Below are 21233 nucleotides of genomic sequence, written 5' to 3'. Positions count from 1 at the left end.
TCCAGAAAATGGAAATGTCATAAAAGGACTGGTTAACTGATGAAACAAAGAGAAAACCGCAAGCCCCAAAACACACAGATACAGCCAAAGAGGGAAATAATTTGCCCTGCAAAAATCCAGTCTCACCATTCAAAATCAAGGTATTCAGGGCTTCCCTGGTGGCGCAGTGGTTGAGAGTCCGCCTGCTGATGCAGGGGACACGGGTTCATGCCCCGGTCTGGGAAGATCCCACATGCCGCGGAGCGGCTGGGCCCGTGAGCCATGGCCGCTGAGCCTGCGCGTCCGGAGCCTGTGCTCCGCAGTGGGAGAGGCCACAGCAGTGAGAGGCCCGCGTACCGCAAAAAAAAAAAAAAAAAACAACAAGGTATTCAGAGGGCAAGACCAGCACAAGTGAACTAATGCCTCACCTACCGTTGCAAAATGTCACTGTCTAAAATTGACCATTAAAGAAACACATATAAAATTATTGCTTAGTGATATGAAGGTTATCATCAGAAGTGTTATGAATTAAAACACTGTTCTTTTTGGAGATCCAGCACAGGGTGAGAAGAAAGAGCTTCCAATAAAATCTCTTTTGTACTTAAAAAGAAACTACATGCATACGTTATTCTGAAAAATGTAACAATTACATTTTAATACAATCTTGTTTTAACTCCACTTGCCAACCCTGGCCTTCTACAGTATCTCTCCCCCAAATTTCATATGTTGAAGTCCCAATGCCTAACGTGACTATGCAGTGACCACTGAACAATGCAAGAATTAGGGGTGATGACCCTCCACATAGTCAAAAACCCACATATAACTTATAGCCAGCCCTCCATATCTATGGTTCTGTATCCGTGGATTCAACCAACCACGGGTTGTTTAGTACTGTAGCATTTACCACTGAAAAAATTCCACATATAAGTGAACCCTCACAGTTCAAACCCGTGCTGTTCAAGGGTCAACTGTATTTGAAAATAGGGCCTTTATGGAGGTATTGTATTTAAGGTTAAATGAGGTCATAAGAGTGAAGGCCTTATCCAATAAAATTACTGTCCTTCTAAGAAGAGACACCAGAGAACTAGCTCCCTCTCACAGCCATGTGAAGACACACATAAGAAGGCTACAAGGCAACTAGGACCTGACGGTGGCTGCTAGGAACTCCGAAAGACACCCAGCCCATAGCCAGCAAATAAAATGGAGACCTCAGTCCTACAATGGCAAGGAACTGTATTAAGCCAACAATCTGGATGAGCTGGGCAGAGGACCACACATTTCAAATGAGAGCACAGCCTGCCTGGCTGACGCCCTGACTTTGGCCTAGTGAGCCCATCAGCAGAGGACCCAGCTAACCAGTGCCTGATCCTGACCCACAGAAACTGTGAAATAAGTACATGGTGCTTAAGCCGCAAGCTAAGTTTGTGGCAATGTGTTACACAGCAAAAGAAAATAAATAAAGTAGAAGAAAGCTGTGAACGATTTATCTTAATTTTCTAACTTGACTGTATAGATATTTTTACTTTTCATAAATATTTTTGCAAAAACCATTTTTATAATTCAAAGTATTCAACAGAAATGAAAATTTCAAAATAAAACAGTTCTCTATCTTTTCCTAACTTTAAAAATAGAAATTCAGTATTTTGCATATAGGAATAAAAAGTAAGTAAGAGGGCTTCCCTGGTGGTGCAGTGGTTAACAATCCACCTGCCAATGCAGGGGACACAGGTTTGAGCCCTGGTCCAGGAAGATCCCACATGCTGCAGAGCAACTAAGCCCGTGAGCCACAACTGCTGAGCCTGTGCTCTAGAGCCTGTGAGCCACAGCAGCTGAGCCCGCGTGCCACAACAAGAGAAGCCACTGCAATGAGAAGCCTGCGCACCGCAACAAAGAGTAGCCCTCGCTGGCCACAACTAGAGAAAGCCCTCGCGCAACAACGAAAACCCAACACAGCCAAAAATAAAAATAAATAAATTTATATATATATAAAAAAAGTAAATAAGAGACTTGTTTCACTGGTAGTCATTTTAAAGAGCATAATATTCACCAATTTTAATACCTGAGAACCAATACACCTCATTACAAATTTTACCTCAACAAGTCAAAAACTAGGTATTCTCCATATCCAAAACTTCTCACTCCCTAACATATGAGTTCTCCTTTCTTTACATAGCACAATCTTCCATATTATTTTTGGTTTGGAATACAATATAAACTATCTGATAATACAAGCATGTAACAAAGTGACGTATAAAATCAGACTCACAGGACATGACAAAATGTGACCAGAGAACATTAGCATTAGACTAACAGTAGTAGATCCAACATTAAGAAAAGCACATTCTAAAACAATAATGTGACCAATATCGACATGTTCCTAAGGTTTTTTAAAGTAAATTTCTTTGTAAAAAGTATTTGAAACAAAGCTCTTTATAAACTTGGGCTAACTTCTACTGAAGTAGCAATATTCTTGAGCAATCACAATGTTTAAAGAACAAAGGCTAAATAAAAGATACATCACAGATATTCTGTGAGGACCACCAGATCAGGCTTTTAACAAAGGCAGAACTCCCAATTTTACACTAAATATTGTGCCAGCATGAAAACTGCAGAACAAAGTTTCAAATGCATCTTTGGGGGAGGGGGGGCATAAATAATTGCAAACACCAAAGCACAAAACCTGAAATGTTACATAATACCTAAAAACCAGTGAGAGAACATAAAAAAATAATCACCTTAAAAAAAAATCTTATAACTTTTTTCTGATTATAAAAATATTTTACTACGGAAAAACTGGAAATGCAAAAAAAGCATGAAGACAGCAGAAAATGCAAATCATCTATAATCCAAGAATTCATCACTCATTCCAAATATACTCAATTAGTACCAGGCACTATGGATCCAATAGAACAGGTAGACAGTCTCTGTTCTCATGAAACTAATGGGCTGCTTTTGGCGATGGACAACATTCTAATAAACAAATAGAAACACTTTGCAGAGTACAGTTAAGCACATAATGAAGGTAACAATGTGATACGGTGAAGAGTATGCAAAATTGTACATTTTTTTCAGAATCTCAAATCTAGAATCCCTTTTTTTGTTTTTTTAAAAGGATGGCAGCTTCTCTAATTTTTCTGTTTTTAATTTATTCATTTTATTTTTGGCTGTGTTGGGTCTTCGCTGCTGCCCATGGGATTTCTCTAGTTGAGGGCAAGCGGGGTCTACTGTCCTTGTGGTGCATGGGCTTCTCATTGCGGTGGCTTCTCCTGTTGCAGAGCACGGGCTCTAGGCGTGCGGGCTTCAGTAGTTGTGGCACGTGGGCTCAGTAGTTGTGGCTCCTGGGCTTAGTTACTGCACAGCATGTGGGATCTTCCCAGGCCAAGGCTCAAACCCGTGTCCCCTGCATTGGCAGGCAGATTCTTAACCACTGTGCCACCAGAGAAGCCCCAGAATCCCTTCTTTAAAAATGTAAGATATTATAAAAGGAAATGATGCCTATTTTTTTATTATAAATCTGAATTATGCAAACATCTGTCCAGTAAGATCAAATCTATATACCAAACTTTGGCGGGGGGTGGGTTAGAGATCCTCTAATTAAAAAAAAAAAGAAAATGAAAAACAAAAAGCGAGAATTTGATATATAAAGGTGCTAACCAGATTATTATGACAAATACAAATGTTTATATCCTTCATAAATTATCTTTTGCTATTGGCTATAAGCAGTTTCACATAAATAATTAACCTTTTATATTATTAAGCAGAATATCCCATTTCTCAAGCATGGCAGACATCTAAGGTTAATATTACAGTTTTAAATACTATCAAAAAGGAAGCTATTTTAGAATCTAAGTTATAGCTTAAAACTGTGTTAGTAGCAAAGAAAAACTATCATCTCTCCCCCCCCAAAATATTACCATTTAAAGAATTAAATTTAGGCCACAAGAACTTATTTTCATGGTCCTTTAATCCAACATCCAAATTTTTACAACCCTCCCAAGTCCCTGGAAAAGGGGGGGTTAAAAAATACTCTTAAAAAAGGTACATAGGGCTTCCCTGGTGGCGCAGTGGTTGAGAGTCTGCCTGCCAATGCAGGGGACACAGGTTCGAGCCCTGGTCTGGGAGGATCCCACATGCCGCGGAGCAACTGGGCCTGTGAGCCACAACTACTGAGACTGCGCGTCTGGAGCCTGTGCTCCGCAACAAGAGGCCGCGATAGTGAGAGGCCCGCGCACCACGATGAAGAGTGGCCCCCGCTTGCCGCAACTAGAGAAAGCCCTCGCACAGAAACAAAGACCTAACAGCCAAAAATAAATAAATTAATAAACTCCTACCCCTAACATCTTCTTAAAAAAAAAAAAAAAAGGTACATAGAAGTTACAGTCAGCCAAGATGGAGTAAGCAACTGTAGCCTCTCTCTCTCTCTCACTGATTACAAGTAAACCCTACTGACTACATATAAAAAACAACTACCTGAGGATGCTGTAAAAGGGAACACCAAGCCACTGGAGTCAAACTTGAATAATGACCAGTTACAGCGGGGCGGGGAGCTGTGTGTGGATGTTAAGGTAAAAAATTTCGCAGTGTTTTGTGTTCCTCCGTTATTTCCGGACTTTTATCCCAGAGCCGGCATTATTAAATGGTGCAGCCAATACCAGAATTAAAAACACAATACTAGGGGAAACCCCCTTCATCTAGCCAGAAGACTAGGTAAAAGGAATCGTCCACACTACTGGGGAAGCAGGGGTGAGGGAAAAAACAACTCCTCCCCCTTTTCTTCCCAGGCCCTGCTAAAGGTTAAAGGACAGCCACTGTTGCCACCCCAGCACCAAAAACGCCAAGAGAAAAGCCATCTCCAGACAGGAAAAGGGCCCCTACTATCCAAAAATACCATTTTCTTCTCTCTCTTGCCACTTCACTCTGAAGGCTAAACCTGGAGAGAAACCTGACTTTTTGGCCAGAGAACAAGGAAAAGGATGCCCTGGGATCTGGAGAGAGTATGGGAACCCCAGAGAGAGATAGAGAGGAGCCCAACGTAAGTCCTGGGCTTGTCCTAAAATTGTGCCTGTGTGAAACAGACCCAAAGAAGCCCAGCAGAGGCTTTGAGAACTAATATCTATGTAAACCATTACCCAATACCTAGACAAGTGAGTGGAACATATGCTGAGCACACCTAAACAGCAAAAGAAATGCTTTGAAAACTGAACTGACACTGGAACCACCCAAAAAGGCAAGACAGAACTTGCATCCTGAACCAAACCGAGTTGAATACCTGCGAAACAAAAATCAACATTATTCAGAGGATTTTAATAAAATACTACAATACAATATTGAAAATGTCTAGCATACAAGCCAAACTTACTTGACATACCAAAACACACACACACACACACACACACACACACACACACACACACTTTCTCTCTCTCTCTCTCACTGTCCTGGAAAATCTGTCCACACTGATCAAGGGAAAAAATAATCAACAGATGCCAACCCCAAAATGACACTGATGTTGGAATTACCAGTCAAGGACTTTAAAGAAGTTATAATCATTCTAAATAAGGTAAAGGAGAAAACTCCCGAAATAAATGCAAAGATAGAAGTTTTCAGCACAGAATGAGAAACTACAAAAAAGAACCAAATGGAAATTTTAGAACTGAAAACTACAGTATCTGGAAGAAAAAGACAGTATGGCACTATATATAAGAGCTATAAAATTTCACCAGTGACTTTACACATTTTAAGAAGCAAAAGGCCATAATCATGATTATTTTTACATCAACATTTTATATGGCAGTTAAAAAAAAATGTCCAGGAAGAGAGATTTAGTAAGGTATACTAAGAGATAGAAACCTGATATACACATTATTAATGCAGAAATATGGAAATGTCTAATGCTACATGACAAATAGAAAATATTTGCAATAACTGCAACTTCATAACTATAAGAATTAAATGCAAAAACTTCCTTGCACATATTAGTTATTCAAATATAAGCTGATTTAACTTTGATAAATTAGCTTACTAGGTTCCAAAGATAATCAGGTAACCAAATACAGCTAAAAATAATCTATCCAGCTTCTTCATATCTAAATTCACCTGAATGCAACAGATCTATTGTGCTCAAAGGAGCAGAATGCCAAAGCCAGATTTATGACATACATCTCTTTACTCCCATCCCCCCCAAACTTTACTTTTAACAATCTCTGCAACCCTGTATCTATAATCCTATGCCAATATTCATGGAAATAAAGAACCATTTCAAAGGAGTGGAATGTCTCACTCTGAAATAATCTCAATATAACTTGTAACTGACGTACAACAATCACCCTTGTGTACTTACTTTCAAATTTACTTTGAGAGTTAATCATAAGCACTCACGCAATAATCTTACTGAGATCAATCAAGTTTTATTTTCAAGGTAAAACCAACTAAAAACAAAACAAAATCAACTAAAAACAAATAGAACAAAAAGAACTGGGAAATACAAAGCCAAACTGAACTGATTAACAGGTCAAAGCTAGTGGGTGACTTAAATCAAACCAACATTCACTGATAAGCTACTGTAGATATGCACAATATATTAAGCCCTTCAGGGGATAAAAGATAACAAAGCCTTTCACCTCAACTATCTAACAATCTACTGAAGTGGAAAGGGAGGGTCATAGACACATCATTACTCTAACATAGCAGATTCTTCATATTCTGAGATTTACCACTGTCAGCTTTGACAATTCACTAACGATCCCAAAGTTCTCCAAAATGTAATCACAGGTAATTTTTTGGAGATACTAATCCAAAGTGTGTATATTAAAAAGCTGGTGTATGGGGAAACAATTTACTTAACCATTAGTGACTGAGCATCTTTTTCTTCCCACACGTTCCCATACGCATTTAACAAAGGAATAACATACCAAACTAGTATTTAAAAATGGGGGATCCATGAGGACCTTAAGACTTTGCCTCATGAAAACAAGAACACAGGGCATAATTTAGTGCCAAAATAAAAAATGCTACTGGGGAAGGTATTCAGACAAATGAAATGTAATTAGAAACAACAAATAAAAGGTTTAATAAAGAAAGTGGAAGTGAAATGGACTGATTGGAAAAAGAGAGCATTCCTGTCACAGCTGTGATTCTGCTTCTACACTATTTACACATATAGCATACTCATCAATAAATCTCTTGACAAGCAGTAATTTTCACAAAGGATTGGAGAAGTGGCTATTTCCTAATGGGAATGCATTAATATCTCAACAGACTGCTGTGCTTTCCTACTGGAGTATCACTAAGTACCAAAAACAAGACACAAAGATGGGAATACATAGTGTATAGCTTTGCATATAGTAAATCGTCCTATTTCATAGCATTTTCAAATATGCAATGCTTATGACAAACATATTGATAATATTTATTTATAAATATTTATAAATAACTTATTTATAAAATAGTTTTATAAAAAGTATTAAATCCACAGTTAAGAAATCTGCACAGGGCTTCCCTGGTGGTTGAGAGTCCGCCTGCCAATGCAGGGGACGCGGGTTCATGCCCTGGTCTGGGAAGATCCCACATACTGCGGAGCAGCTGGGCCTGTGAGCCATGGCCGCTGAGCCTGCGGGTCCGAAGCCTGTGCTCCGCAGCAGGAGAGGCCACAACAGTGAGAGGTCCGCGTACAGCAAAAAAAAAAAAAAAAAAAAAAAAAAGAGATCTGCACAGTTGAAGGTAAAGGAATCTTAATGGTTTTTCAAAATACAAAGTGATTCAAACAGAACAGTTGTTCAGAGATTAACCTAGTAAAAATTAATCTAGCAATCTTAAAAAATGTCATTCTACTGTACGAACAAGAGAGAACAGAGAATAATAAAAGTCAATTAAAAACTGACCATAACGGGCTTCCCTGGTGGCGTAGTGGTTGGGAGTCTGCCTCCCGATGCAGGGGACGTGGGTTCGTGCCCCGGTCCGGGAGGATCCCACATGCCACGGAGCGGCTGGCCCTGTGGGCCGTGGCCGCTGAGCCTGCGCGTTCGGAGCCTGTGCTCCGCGTACCGCAAAAAAAAAAAAAAACTGACTATAACAAACCAAGTGGGGAGTTATGAAAATATGGACCAAAGTATTCGTAGTAAGAATAAAAGGGGAGGGAGACGCAAGAGGGAAGAGATATGGGAACATATGTATATGTATAACTGATTCACTTTGTTATAAAGCAGAAACGAACACACCATTGTAAAGCAATTATACTCCAATAAAGATGTTTTAAAAAATATATATATATTTTAGAAGTGAAATGCAAAAAAAAAAAAAGAATAAAAGGGAAGGGAAGGATGAAAAGCGTATTTTTAAAAATAATTCATTGGATTTCATGACTGAAAAGATACAAATAAAAGAGAGACACTTATGAAAATTCCAAGTTTTCAGGTCTGAGTGTTTGGGAACACACTTTTACTACCGACATAAAGAGGAAGTCTAAAAGTAAGTTTGTAGAAGAAAGACAAATTTAGACTGGGATGATAACAATGCCATTTTATGTACACATAATACCTAGAAGATATGGGACTGCATCCCGGAAGAGAAAAGCAAAATTACAGTCTTTCCTGAAGAGCTAAGAGTTGAAGAGATGAAGAATAAAATACTGAAGACTAAATATCAGAGAGAGAATAAGTAGACCAAAAGACTAGCAGGCCTTACAGTAAAATCATTTCAGAAATATAAGCAACAAATGCAAAAACGAAAAAAAGAGATATGCAGTAGCATAATAAAGAAGAAAGATAAAAATAAATATTACGGGCTTCCCTGGTGGAGCAGTGGTTAAGAATCCACCTGCCAATGCAGGGGACATGGATTTGAGCCCTCGTCCACGAAGATCCCACACACCACAGAGCAACTAAGCCTGTGCACCACAACTACTGAGCCTGCACTCTAGAGCCTGCTCACCACAACTACTGAGCCCGTGTGCCACACCTACTGAAGCCTGTGTGCCTAGAGCCCGTGCTCTGCAGCAAGAGAAGCCACTGCAATGAGAAGCCCGTGCACTGCAACGAAGAGTAGCCCCCGCTCGCCTCAACTAGAGAAAGCCCGCGCGCAGCAATGAAGACCCAATGAAGCCAAAAATAAATAAATAAATTTATATATATATAAAAAGAATCTTTAAAAATAAATATTACTTTTCATCTCTATGGCACTGTCAACTATTAAGCACTATCATATTATACATGCTATATCACTTTTACCTTCAGAATGGCCCAGTAAGATTAGTATTTATTATTCTCATTTTACAGATATATAAACTTAGGGTAAATGACCTAACTAAATTCAAACTGGTGTTAAGCTACAGAGCCATGTCTCAAACCCAGTTCTTCTGGCTACCCCAACACTCAGTTTGCAAAAACAAAGCAAAGTCCTCCAAGTAGCATCCAACTAAACATATACAACTGAGTCACTGAGTAAGATGGTAGATGACCGTGGAGACAACCATGTAATAGCATCAACCTAACCAATAATAATAACCAAGAAGATTTAAAGACAACAGATTATGAAGCTTATATGCCTACTGATCAAGTTTTTTTTTTTTTTTGATCAAGTTTTAAGAGTCTTCCAACCCTTAACAAGGAAGTTCACTTTTTCTAAAGGATTTAATTCAAATAACATTAAAACAGACCAACTCCATCTTTCTCCCCAAAGCTAAGACACATAATATTTTGGGTTTGAGGAAAATATTACAAAACTGGTATGGTAATAGATGCTGAATGAAAAATTCCAAACACTGAAAACTCTCATTCGCTACACCCTATCGACCTACTTCTCTCTTAAGAAACAACCACGGCTAAAAGGCTGGTAGGCTACTTTGCAGAATTTTCTATATGCATCTATATGTGTGTCTGTGTGTGTATATGTAAACATAAATGTGTACACATATTTATATATGATGACATATATACTTTAAATACAATCTGGTGCAAAATTATACTCGTAGTAACTATTTAAAATTGATTATCTTAAAAGTCTTGCTGGATTTAGTAGAACATTGAAATTCTTATAAATGATGACCAAAAATAATACTGGTCCAAAATACATCATGGTCTGTATTTTGTTACTGTCTGATATTCAAAAGTTTTGTTCAACTTATAAATATTTCTCCAACTTGGAAAATATGTTGAATATAATACAGCACTTTCTTTATAGCTCATACTCTCCAAAACTTTTATCCATTATTAAAATGTTACAATATGAAAATACTTTCCAGGGCAAAAGAGACATCCACAATGACAGTAAATGTTCCCAGTAGCAGCTTTAAAAAAAAACTACTTTTCTTAGTACTTTTTAGTTTTCTCTAGAAACTAAGAATATTAGAACTAGTATTCTTTAGCTTTCCAAGTACTTTATAAAATTATTTTACAATTTTATATATTAAACCACCTTCTCTGAATATTTAAAATTTTATATACACCAACTTTTTTGAATATTTCAAACCAGCCAATATTTTAAATATTTCAACCAATTCTGAGAGGTAGTCAGGGAAGGTATCACTATCCTTATTTTTAAAATGAGTAAACTGAAGCTAAGAAAAATTAATTAGAAAACTTATTCATTAGGGCTAATATTTAAGAGATCCTAAAATTTATCTTGTCTAATCACATTTTATAAATGGTAAAACAACTACCTCCTTCCTTGCCAACTGTAATCTATCACATCTTACTTTGAAGCAACCACATTAATTTTGTAGCATTGTTGTGCCTTAAAATACCTGTACCAGGAGCTTTCTAAACAGTTGTCTATGAAAATTTAAAGAAAGCAGTTACAGAGCAGCCACCATTATTAAAATGAAAATTAGAAACATGCTAATGATACAGGCTTACAGAGTAACTGTATCCCTCTTCTACGAAGAAGGTACAAGATAAGTAAAAAAGGCTTTTTTTACTCTTCTGCAGAGGGCTGGGTTGCTAGGGAACTGCTGGCTAAGTGGGTGTTACTGTACAACGCCTCTCTGCCAAGGAGTGCGTGTTCTCCTATGGCACCTATTTTATGAGCAGGGAAGCAGCAGCCTAGTAGTTTGTTCCTCATTCTGGTCCAGGGTTACCATAAAGTGATATTAATTTACTAAGAATCACCAATTCCCACTCCTCTTCCACCTACAACACACATGAACACTACCAAAATCTCACTCAAAAAATTATACTGAAAAAGTGAAAACAATGAACTGAGACGCAGAGAACAGAAATTTCTTCTAATTTGGCTGCTAACTATATGCCTCTCATAAACTGTGATTCTTAACAAGTTTCATCACCTTTGGGTCTTGATTCTTCATCTGTCTATTAAATGATATACTATCACAAGTGTTTCAGGTCTAAAATTTGCAATTTCTGGAAATCAAGTTTAAGCATTAACAAGGAAGTGAACAAGAAACCCAATCATAGAACCTATAACTACAAATGCTTACCATGAGTGTAATGGTCTTTAGCTACCCCATTCTAAAATCAAAGAGAACAGAAATGATTCTCTATGAGAGAAAACAAAATGTATAAACAAACACGTACATATATAAAAATAAGTCTTCAGTTTAAATTTTCCCAGGAATCCAAACAACCACCTTTCTTTGATTTCAGTTCTTTCCTATGTTTTTTGTAACATTAAAATAAAAAGATGTGAATTTTACCTCCTCTTAATTTTAGAGTTACTAAATAACTGATAAGCAATCTGTTAACAGTGAAATGGCCAAAATGAGAACAAGAGAAAGAATAATTAATTTGTCAATCCTCTTCATTTCAAACCATATTAGCTGGAATTTCTCAAATAAATATGGATTCTATTTCTAAAAATACAGTATTTAAATTCACCACAATTCCATGTTCACAATAAATTGGTTATTGCAGACAGAGTTATGATAAAAAACTACGTGACCAAGAGGAGCTAAGAAAACACTCAATGATACAAGTCGGCTCAATGTTACGGAATTCTAATAAAGTTTCATTAAACAAAATTTAAATCTTTAATTTTATTCATACACCATGCAATTTACTACTTAACTTTTAATTGCATATAAGAACATCTGGTTGTATAAACAGAATTTAAAATCAGGCAAATTCCAAGCAGAGTTGCTTTAAAATGTCCTTACATTCACAAATACAATATGACAGAAAGGGTCAATCCTTATCTAAAACAACAAAGAAAAAAAAAAACTGAGTAAGATAAAAGATTCTAAAAGATTTTGCCCCAAGCCTTTTTCTCTTCTTTTTCTACATCATCTCCCCCTAATCTCCATCTCTAGCCTATTCTCTAAGTGCTTGACCTATATCCAGCTGGTCATCTCCACCTTGATGTCCCATAGACACCAAATCTTCAAGATGCTCAAAACTACAACTGTATTCAACAAACTAGTTACACTGTCTTTGGGTGGTTGAGATATGGGTGATTTCAATCCTCCTTCCATACTCTTTTATTCTAGGTGGGAAAAATGATCCCTCATCCAACCCACCAAATTATCTTCCTCCTCTAGTGCTTTGCTCCTCCTGATCTGCCCTATTAATGGTTGGTACCATATCATTTTATCTACACCGTCACTCAGCCAAAGCCCTGTGGCACCACCCTCTTCCTTATATCCAGCTCCCTATTATTACTAAATTTATTTTGCATTCATCTAGTCATCTCTTCCCCATTATTACTGTAGTTGAGCTCATTTTCTCTATAGTAATTTAACCTTCCTTCCCTCAATCTCACCCCTCATTGACCTGCCCTGTTCTGCAAAGATATTAATCATCATTCTAAAATACAAATTTAAAACTTGTGCTTTTATTAAAAACCCTTCAGAATCTCCATTCCCTTCTGATTAAAAATGCGGTCTTGTGCATAGTACACAAAGACCCTTCATCAGAAGACCCTTGCCTAACCCTCCAGCAGTCCTCCCAACCACCTCCCCTACCCAAAGCTGCCATTTCCTTGAAAATGATCTCTAGCCTTTGCCTTACACAATGTCTCCTCCATCATACTGTGTACAACATGATATACACAGAAGAGTATACACATACTGTTTATAAACTGTCTACACCACTACTCCGTATCATAGTATTCATGTCACGTTACGTTCTTACCCTTTGTGGTAGTCCATTCCCAACCCCACCCCTATTAAAATATGAGCTGTCTGAGAAAAAGGACACAGGTATCCGATTAACCTGGTAACCACTCTGCAGAATACAATGCCTGCTAGATGACAAATACACATAAATAACAAGGCTCAAAGGACCAGCCACTACTTTCCAGCAATCCTTCCAACCACTAGTTGCTATTACATTAGAACCTTTGCGGGTTATTATTGCATTCTAGCAATTTGAAAACTGTAATATAGTTAAAATAGAATGAAAAAATTGTCTGACAATCTTGAGGGACTAGCAAAATAAAGGAAGCACTCAGAATTATTTGGAACGACTCTCTGTTAACAGCTCTAAGATGCCTGAGATATCTAATCCTTTGATTTTGCAAATGAATCAAAGTAGTGACTGGGAAATTTTGTACTAGGAATGATGTGGCAGCCTCTGGCCTATTCCTTTGGGATATCAATCCTCTTCAGCTAAGTTGGTCACAACCCTTGTTCTTGTAATTGCCACCAAAGCAGAGAGAGGCCTCTAAAAGAGGTTCTGAGTTCTCTGACAAAATGGGAACAAGAATTTGGAAAATTCTGCCCAATAAGAGGAACTGCTATAAAAATAAAAACCACTTTTCTTGGTGTAGAAAAAACAAAGCCAAACATGTTAATAATCCTTACAAAAGCAGTCACTCGTATTTCAATAAAGCATTGGGGGGGGCACTAACTGGTTTATTAAATGCTTACAGAAAAACTACCCAAAGCTATAAGTCATTTCAGCAACTAACATACAACATGGTAAAAACTCATTTTGATGATTTTTATTCAAAGCCAGGCAAAAGATAGATACCTGCACATAGTTTTTAAGCTTTTATTAGGTAAATGCATATTAGCATTATCAGGAGACTTTCTCCCTATTTCAAGAAAACTACACAAGCAACTACTTTCACAGTGGTCCTTAACTTTGGGCAATACTTTAAAAAACATTCTTGGACTTCCCTGGTGGCGCAGTGGTTAAGAATCCGCCTGCCGACGCAGGGAACACAGGTTCGATTCCTGGTCCAGGAAGATCCCACGTGCCACAGAGCAACTAAGCCCGTGCGACAGAACTACTGAAGCCCACACGCCTAGAGCACATGCTCCGCAACGAGAAGCCACCGCAAATGAGAAGCCTGCGCATCGCAATCAACAAAGAGTAGCCCCTGCTCGCCACAACTAGAGAAAGCCCAAGCACAGCAACAAAGAACCAACGCAGCCAAAAATAATTAATAAACAAATAAATTAATTAAAAAATGTTTTCATTCATTCATTAAAGCAGTAAAGGAAGATTAGCTGATTTACTGTTATGTACACTGTTGAACAGCTTTTTAAGGATCTGTAATACATGTGTACTCATCACTAAATTAGGTCTGGGTTCTGTGCCCAATAAATGAGGTTTCTCTTCTCTTCCTTTAGTGAGTTAGTGTAGCTACACAATGAAAGCATCATGACTGGGAGACAGGAAGAAATGAACAAAGCTTTTAAAAGTTTGCTCCCTTTGCTGCATTTTTTATCAAGTTTTCAAGAAAGAATGCTCGCTCTGCAATTAATACGAAAAAAACTTTTAGTCCATCAGAAGTCACTAAATGTGGAAAAACAAGAAACGTTCATTTCCAGTACACACCCACACAAAAAAACTGAATGTAAACTCCAAGAGGACAGAGGTTTTTTGTGTGGGTGTGTTTTGTACACTTAAATCTCTAGAGCCTAGAACAGTGTCTGCACATCTGCACATGGTGGTAGGTGCTCAAAAAACATGTTGAATAAATATTTTCACTAAGGCAGCTTTTAAAGTTATTTTGTTTCTGTTTTTGATGTTAAAAAGGCTTATAAAGCCAATAAAAGAATATATCTTCCTGCTCAATTATAATTCTGATTTGCAAGTAGCATGCTATTAACCAAGTTCTTAGGTTTCAGAGTGCAGTAAGGCCATAAGTGTATGGCCCATGGCCTATTTTTGTAGGCCCTCAAGCCAAGAATGGTCTTGCATTTTAAAAGAACTGTGAGAAACCAACAAGATTATGCAAAAGAGACATAAGCGGCCCACAAAACCTAATATTTACCATCTGGCCCTCTACAGAAACCGTGAATGGAGTTTCCATTCAAAAGAGAATGAAAGTTTTTTGAATATGTACTTTCACCTATGAACTGAATCTCTGCTACTAGAAACATATTTTTCACCTAAGACCTTCTCCATATCTAAACCTCTAAATTTTGCTTTATTTGATTTGAAGAATACTAAGGAAATGGTTTTTTGTTTCATTTCTCTTTTTTTCACCAGAGCATAAGTGGTTATAATGCTGAGACTAATAAGAAGTAAAGGAGGATTAAAGTTAATTTATGTTTAATATTTTACATACTAAAACATTACAAAAACGGATGGAGGAAAAAACAAAGGAATACAAACAGAGAAAAAAAAGCCAAATTATATTTCAAAAGAATAGCAAGTACATTAAGGGAGAAAAAACTAACAAAGCAATCTTTGAACACTGCATTTTGACTATATATCCTCAGGCTAAAAAAGATGAACTATAAACAAATACTAAATTCTAGTTAATAGGTTTGTTTTCAGACCTATGGTTTAGAATTCTGCAACTACTTTCTGCATATTTTAGGACTGATAAAACAATAAGTAATTTTAGGATTGATAAAACAGTAAGTAAATATATTGTGGATAATGGGAACTAGTTTTCTCACTGTCAGAGAAAGGAACTACAGATTTGCAAAAGGGAAAGGCCAGAATGAACCCTACAGTGCTGGACTGTTACTGGAGATAGGATGAACTCATGGCTTTTTAGATAGGCAGATGGATAAACAACAAAAATGTGTGTGTGTGTGTGTGTGTGTGTGTATATATATACACACACACACACACACACACACACACACACATATAAGCATGTTCAGACATATACCCAATTTCTAGCTCAATCTGTTAACAGATAACCACCAGAAGAAACTAAGGTTCCTCAGAGAAATGGCTGATTCCAGAGTTGGGGTGGGAATATCTTATTATACAAGAAAGTAAGTACTCAAAAACTGATAAGCACATGTCACAATGACACAGGTGCCAGCCTGAAGGAGCCCTGACATCAAAACACCCCAATGAATAAGAAAAGAATCCTTGAGTTCATACCGATATGCATAAATACATAAATGGGGAGAAGGAAAAGCTCTTATGCACTGCCAATAATAAACAAACAACAGACTTAGAAAATCTGACAACCATCTTAGTCCTGATTCAGGCAAGAACTAACTGGATGCTAAAAAAAGAAGAGTGAAGTTTGATGTTAGGACTCCGTGCTTCCACTGCAGGGGGCACAGGTTCGATCCCTGGTTGGGGAATTAAGACTCTGCAAGCCGCATGGAGTGGCCAAAAATAAATTAATTAATTTTTAGAAAAGATATCTGTCACAAGGGAAAAACAGTAATTTTACAATGGAGAAACCTTGCAGAAAAAAGTTAACCTCCCTACTAATGGGATAAATAGACATCATGTGCTTCCTGAGGACAAAATATTACTTCTGGATTATTCCTGCTAAAGAAGCATAACCTTAAACTAATCATAAAGCAACAGCAGACAAATCCATATTGAGGGAATTCTAAAAATAACTGGCCTATTCTCATCAATCATCAAAGGTCACAAAAGACAAAGTAATAACCAACTGCTCCAGATTAAAGGACACTAGACAGACATGACAAGTGAATGCAAGGTGTGATGTAGGATTTAGATTTACTCCTTTTATTCAGGACGTTACTGGTACAGACAGTGAAATCTGAAGGTCTGCAGACAACTGCATTATATCAATATTAATTTCCTGATTTTGGTAGCTGTACTATGGTTACATAAGAGAATGTCCTTGTTTTCAGAAAAGACAGTTATATTTAGAAGTAAAAGGCATTAATTGCAGTTTACTCTCCAAACGTTCAGAAAAAAAGTTTACATGTGTCGTTCATGTGTATGTCAAGAGAGAAAGAGAATAGGAAAGCAAATATGATTAAATTAACTAGATAGAGGAATCAGGATGAAATGTACATAAAAATTATCACTCTTGCAACTTTTCTGTAAACCTGAAGTCGTAAAAATAAAGTATAAAAAGGGGAAAAATAGTTAATTTATATTTGGACATTATACCAGCAAAAAGAATTGTGAAAAATCGAGTGATGGTTCTCCTTTACATCTCAACCAGGAGTTGAGAGCCGGCCCTTCCAGTCTCAGCTCTAACACAAAGCTGCTTTTCCTCGGTAAAATCACAATGGCAGGCCTCAGTTCCCTTGTTTGTAAAATGAAGACAGCACCTATCCTACTTTTCTCACAAATTAACCCTAAAGATCCACAGAAACATAATAATGGTTGCGGAAAAGAGGTGCATAAAACACCATATATTATAAAGTGGCTCACTTTTAATAATGTTTGGTAAACAAAAAATACTTCAAAATTACACAAGCCAGACATTTTTTTCACCATAGCAAGCAGCTGTTTTAGAAACTAGACATTTGCTATGTGTTTTGGTTTGCAAAAAATTTAACTTATTCAACATTCTTCTTACCATTTCAATAAATTCAAATACCTGTATCATTTTTTTTAACCATAAAACTTTACAGTATCAAAAACATTACTAAAGAAAATCATTAACCAGGACTCTGTCAACCTTTTTAAAAAAATTAAGATATAGCTGACATACAGCTTGTATTAGTTTCAGGGCTACTGGTCAATCTTTCAGATACTGTGACCCAGATTAAAAAGATTATATCATTTCCCAAGTTCCCAAGATCATAAAATACATGATCCAAACTTTTCATCCTTCACTCACAAGCCCCAAGGAATTAAATCAAATTCAGAAAATTAGTGTTTATAGAAGAGAGAAAAAGAGAGACACCAAATTTTTTTCATGCACTCAAATCAAGGGAAAGTTTGTTTCAAAAATAAAAATATTCCTTAATTTATCCTTCCAAACTCATAAGGGTTTGGTCACCACTTAAAAGTATTTTTTAATTGTTTACACATGGAGACTAATTAATATCTCACTCACAAAAGAAAACATCCTTAAAACTGTGTTCTCTAAAAACAGTTATGATTCCAAAATGCCAAATGGAGATTTAATACGACAATTTAGTTTAAAATAAAATAGGGTAGCTTATTTCCCCGTTGTTGAAAATATAAGATCACATTCTTGTTTAAGAAGTCTACTTGCTCAATCCCACGCAGTTCCTGGCAAAGAAGCAAGCCCAGAGTCAGTAACGCCTGCCCAGCCTCACTAGCTCTGCAGCAAGGTCATTGCACACAAAGCTGATGAGGTGAAAGAAAAAGGATTACAAGAACATAAGCTCAAAGAGGGTATGCTTTTCGCTTGTCTTGTTTACAACTGTATCCCAGCAGACAGAAAAACGGCTGGTGTATGGTAAGCATTCATTAAGTACTGGTTAAATGAATAAACGAATGAAATCCTAAGTCTTTATAAAGTATACTAGTCAGTCTTTATAAAGTATACTAAGTTGCAGAATTATTTTAAAAACAAATTTGGCATACATTAAATTAATAGCCACAAATGTCTTTTAAAAACATGAATAAATAATCTATACTCCCCATTCTGACTAAATAGAGTAGTGTCAAAGTTCCTAACGTATTTCCTGACCTACAGTAGATACCATAACATATTTACATACCCTTCCTTGACTCTAAAATATGGTGTATCAGAAACTGGCAAAGCAGAATTACAAAGACGAAATAAATGCATAAAATCAGAATCAGAAAGATCAAATGCATCATGTTTACCATCAAACTTAAGATAGAACTAACTCAGACAAGGAATCAGAAGCTACAGAAACATTTCTCACCAGCATTTATTTCTCATAATAGTACCACTAACAAAATCTGCTCCTCTATAATTAGAAAACCAAAAATTTGATTTAGTCTTGTTTTTCCATTACTACACAACATCTGTCAATGATCTGTTGTCATCTTATAGTTTGAAGAACTTCCTCAAAATATAAGATGTATTTTACTTCCTACCACCAAATTCAGAGATTTGCAATTTACTCACATTATATACATAAGTAATATTTCTTATACAAAAAACTATACGGAGCAGAATGCAAGTAAATGCACAAGAGTTTAGATATGATTTATACTCACTACTAAGCACAGTAACTTTTTTTTCACTTAACCTATTTTTTGTGAAAAATTCAACTTATTCCCTACATGTTCTCTTTCAGATTACCAACATACTCTAAGTGACAAACTTTATTCTGCTTCCCAAGTACTTCCCACATAATCAAGACATCATTTCACTACCAATTTAACCCTAAGTATTTTCCAAAGGGCCTGCCTTATGTGGGTCATAATCATCTTACTATGCTTCTTGTGTCCATGCTGCTGGAAAAGCAGTCTGTACAAGCAGGAGTAGAGAGGCACAATCCTGAGAGAGAGGAGTAGAGAAAGATGTTGAGAAAACAAAACCAGATAAAATGAGCTCACTTAAGAGCTCAAGAGCTCAGCCACTGTTCAAGGTCAAGATTGATTACATTCTCTCAAACCATTATGAGTTAGTTGTTGTCCAATAACAGGAAAACTGGCCCAGAAGAAATACCTAAAATTCCATGTACAAGCAGCAATACCAGCACTAATTCTAAGCCAACTATACTTCTAAAAAAATGGAGCAAGTGATCATAAAATATGACTATTTAGAAGACTGGGGAATACAGATGTCCCCTAAATGCCAATCAAAATTACTGTAACAAACTCAATGCTAGCCTAAAGTAGAACGGCTGAACTATATATATCTTATGAATTTCAATGTTGCCAAAAAATTTTTATATTTAATCCTGAATGACTGAAACACTCTCAGAGTCCCCAAAATCATTATTATCAGTCTCAATTATCCTTGTATTCTAAATTTTTTAAATTAGTTAAAAACACAACTTTTACCATATGTTGTTTTAAAATGAAAAACAAAGCAAAAAGGATTTGAAAATAGCATAATTACACAATATAAAATTTAGGATGGATTAAATCTAACTGGAACTTTCAATGGAATAGTCCCCTTCCCACTATCCCCTCTTAGTAAGAAGTGAAAATCATAAACAAATCAGAGTTTTGATTTTAAATTTCCCATCTAAACTCCTATACGCCTACAATGCCATAAAATGACCTTCAAAATAATGCTTATACATACTAAGTCCTCCAAAACATTAATTTCATATTTAGTCAAAGAATCTCCCAACTAATAGGGAACCTAAAAATCTCAAATCAATGATTTATTTCACAGAGGAGAAAACCAAATGTCCAGAAATGTTAACTGCCTTGGTCCAGGCCATTCAGCTACCTACTATACCATCAAGCTATCCATTCAAGAAATCTTTATTTAGCATATACTATGTACTAAGGCACTATGCTATGTACCAAGGATATGAAGCAATAAAGATACGTGGTCACTGTCCTCATGTAATTTATAATATGGTGGGAAAGATTACTGCTAACTACTTAAAATTGTAGTTATCACTAGAAGGAAAAGCACAGTGTTTTAAGACAGTTTAACAGGGGACCTAAATCAGTGATTCTCAACCATGGTCGATTTTGCCCCCCAAGGGGCATTTGGTAGTATCTGGAGACATTCCTGGTTGTCACAATGGGGGAGCTAGTGGGTAGAGGCCAGGGTTGCTGCTAAACATCCTGTAATGCACAGGACAGCTCCTCACAACATATAATTATCCAGCCCAAAATATCAATAGGGCCCAGGCTGAGAAACCTTGACCTAAACCACTGGGGGCACGGAGGGGTTAGTGAAGGCTTCCTTCCTTTATAACACCAAGACTGCTACGTCTTTAAGGGATTTTCACAAGGTAGAAACAAAAAAGATAGACTAATTGTTACAATTAAAACTCCCACTGGGGCTTCCCTGGTGGCCCAGTGGTTGAGAGTCCGCCTGCCAATGCAGGGGACACGGGTTCGTGCCCCGGTCCGGGAAGATCCCACATGCCACAGAGCGGCTAGGCCTGTGAGCCATGGCCGTTGAGCCTGCGCTCCGCAAGGGGAGAGGCCACAACAGTGAAAGGCCCGCGTACCGCAAAAAAAAAAAAAAAAAAAAAAAAGACTAATTAAAACTCCCACTGGAAAATCAAAACAGGAGAGAAAAAGGAGAGAGAG

At 37.0% G+C, this 21233-nt stretch overlaps 1 protein-coding gene across 13 annotated transcripts in view; it reads right to left on the bottom strand.

The window, feature by feature from the left end:
* The window catches only part of SCAF8 (SR-related CTD associated factor 8), a 199270-nt gene that overhangs the window by 173303 nt on the left and 4734 nt on the right, over window positions 1-21233 (bottom strand). For 2 of the 13 annotated variants that reach the window (XR_004529298.2, XM_033867880.2), the window contains one exon: window positions 19442-19506. The exons of 10 other annotated variants lie outside the window; for them this stretch is intronic. Coding sequence is in view for 1 of the 3 variants with exons in the window: in XM_033867880.2 (XP_033723771.1) it covers window positions 19442-19506 (65 nt within the window). In the remaining 2 variants the exon portion in view is untranslated. Of the gene's footprint in view, window positions 1-126; window positions 145-19441; window positions 19507-21233 lie in introns of those variants that run through there. One more of the 13 variants, XR_012324929.1, reaches the window with a different exon arrangement.

Source organism: Tursiops truncatus, chromosome 12, assembly GCF_011762595.2.
Source record: "Tursiops truncatus isolate mTurTru1 chromosome 12, mTurTru1.mat.Y, whole genome shotgun sequence".
NCBI classification, from domain to species: Eukaryota; Metazoa; Chordata; class Mammalia; order Artiodactyla; family Delphinidae; genus Tursiops; species Tursiops truncatus.
This window is presented reverse-complemented; position numbering and strand designations above follow the sequence as displayed.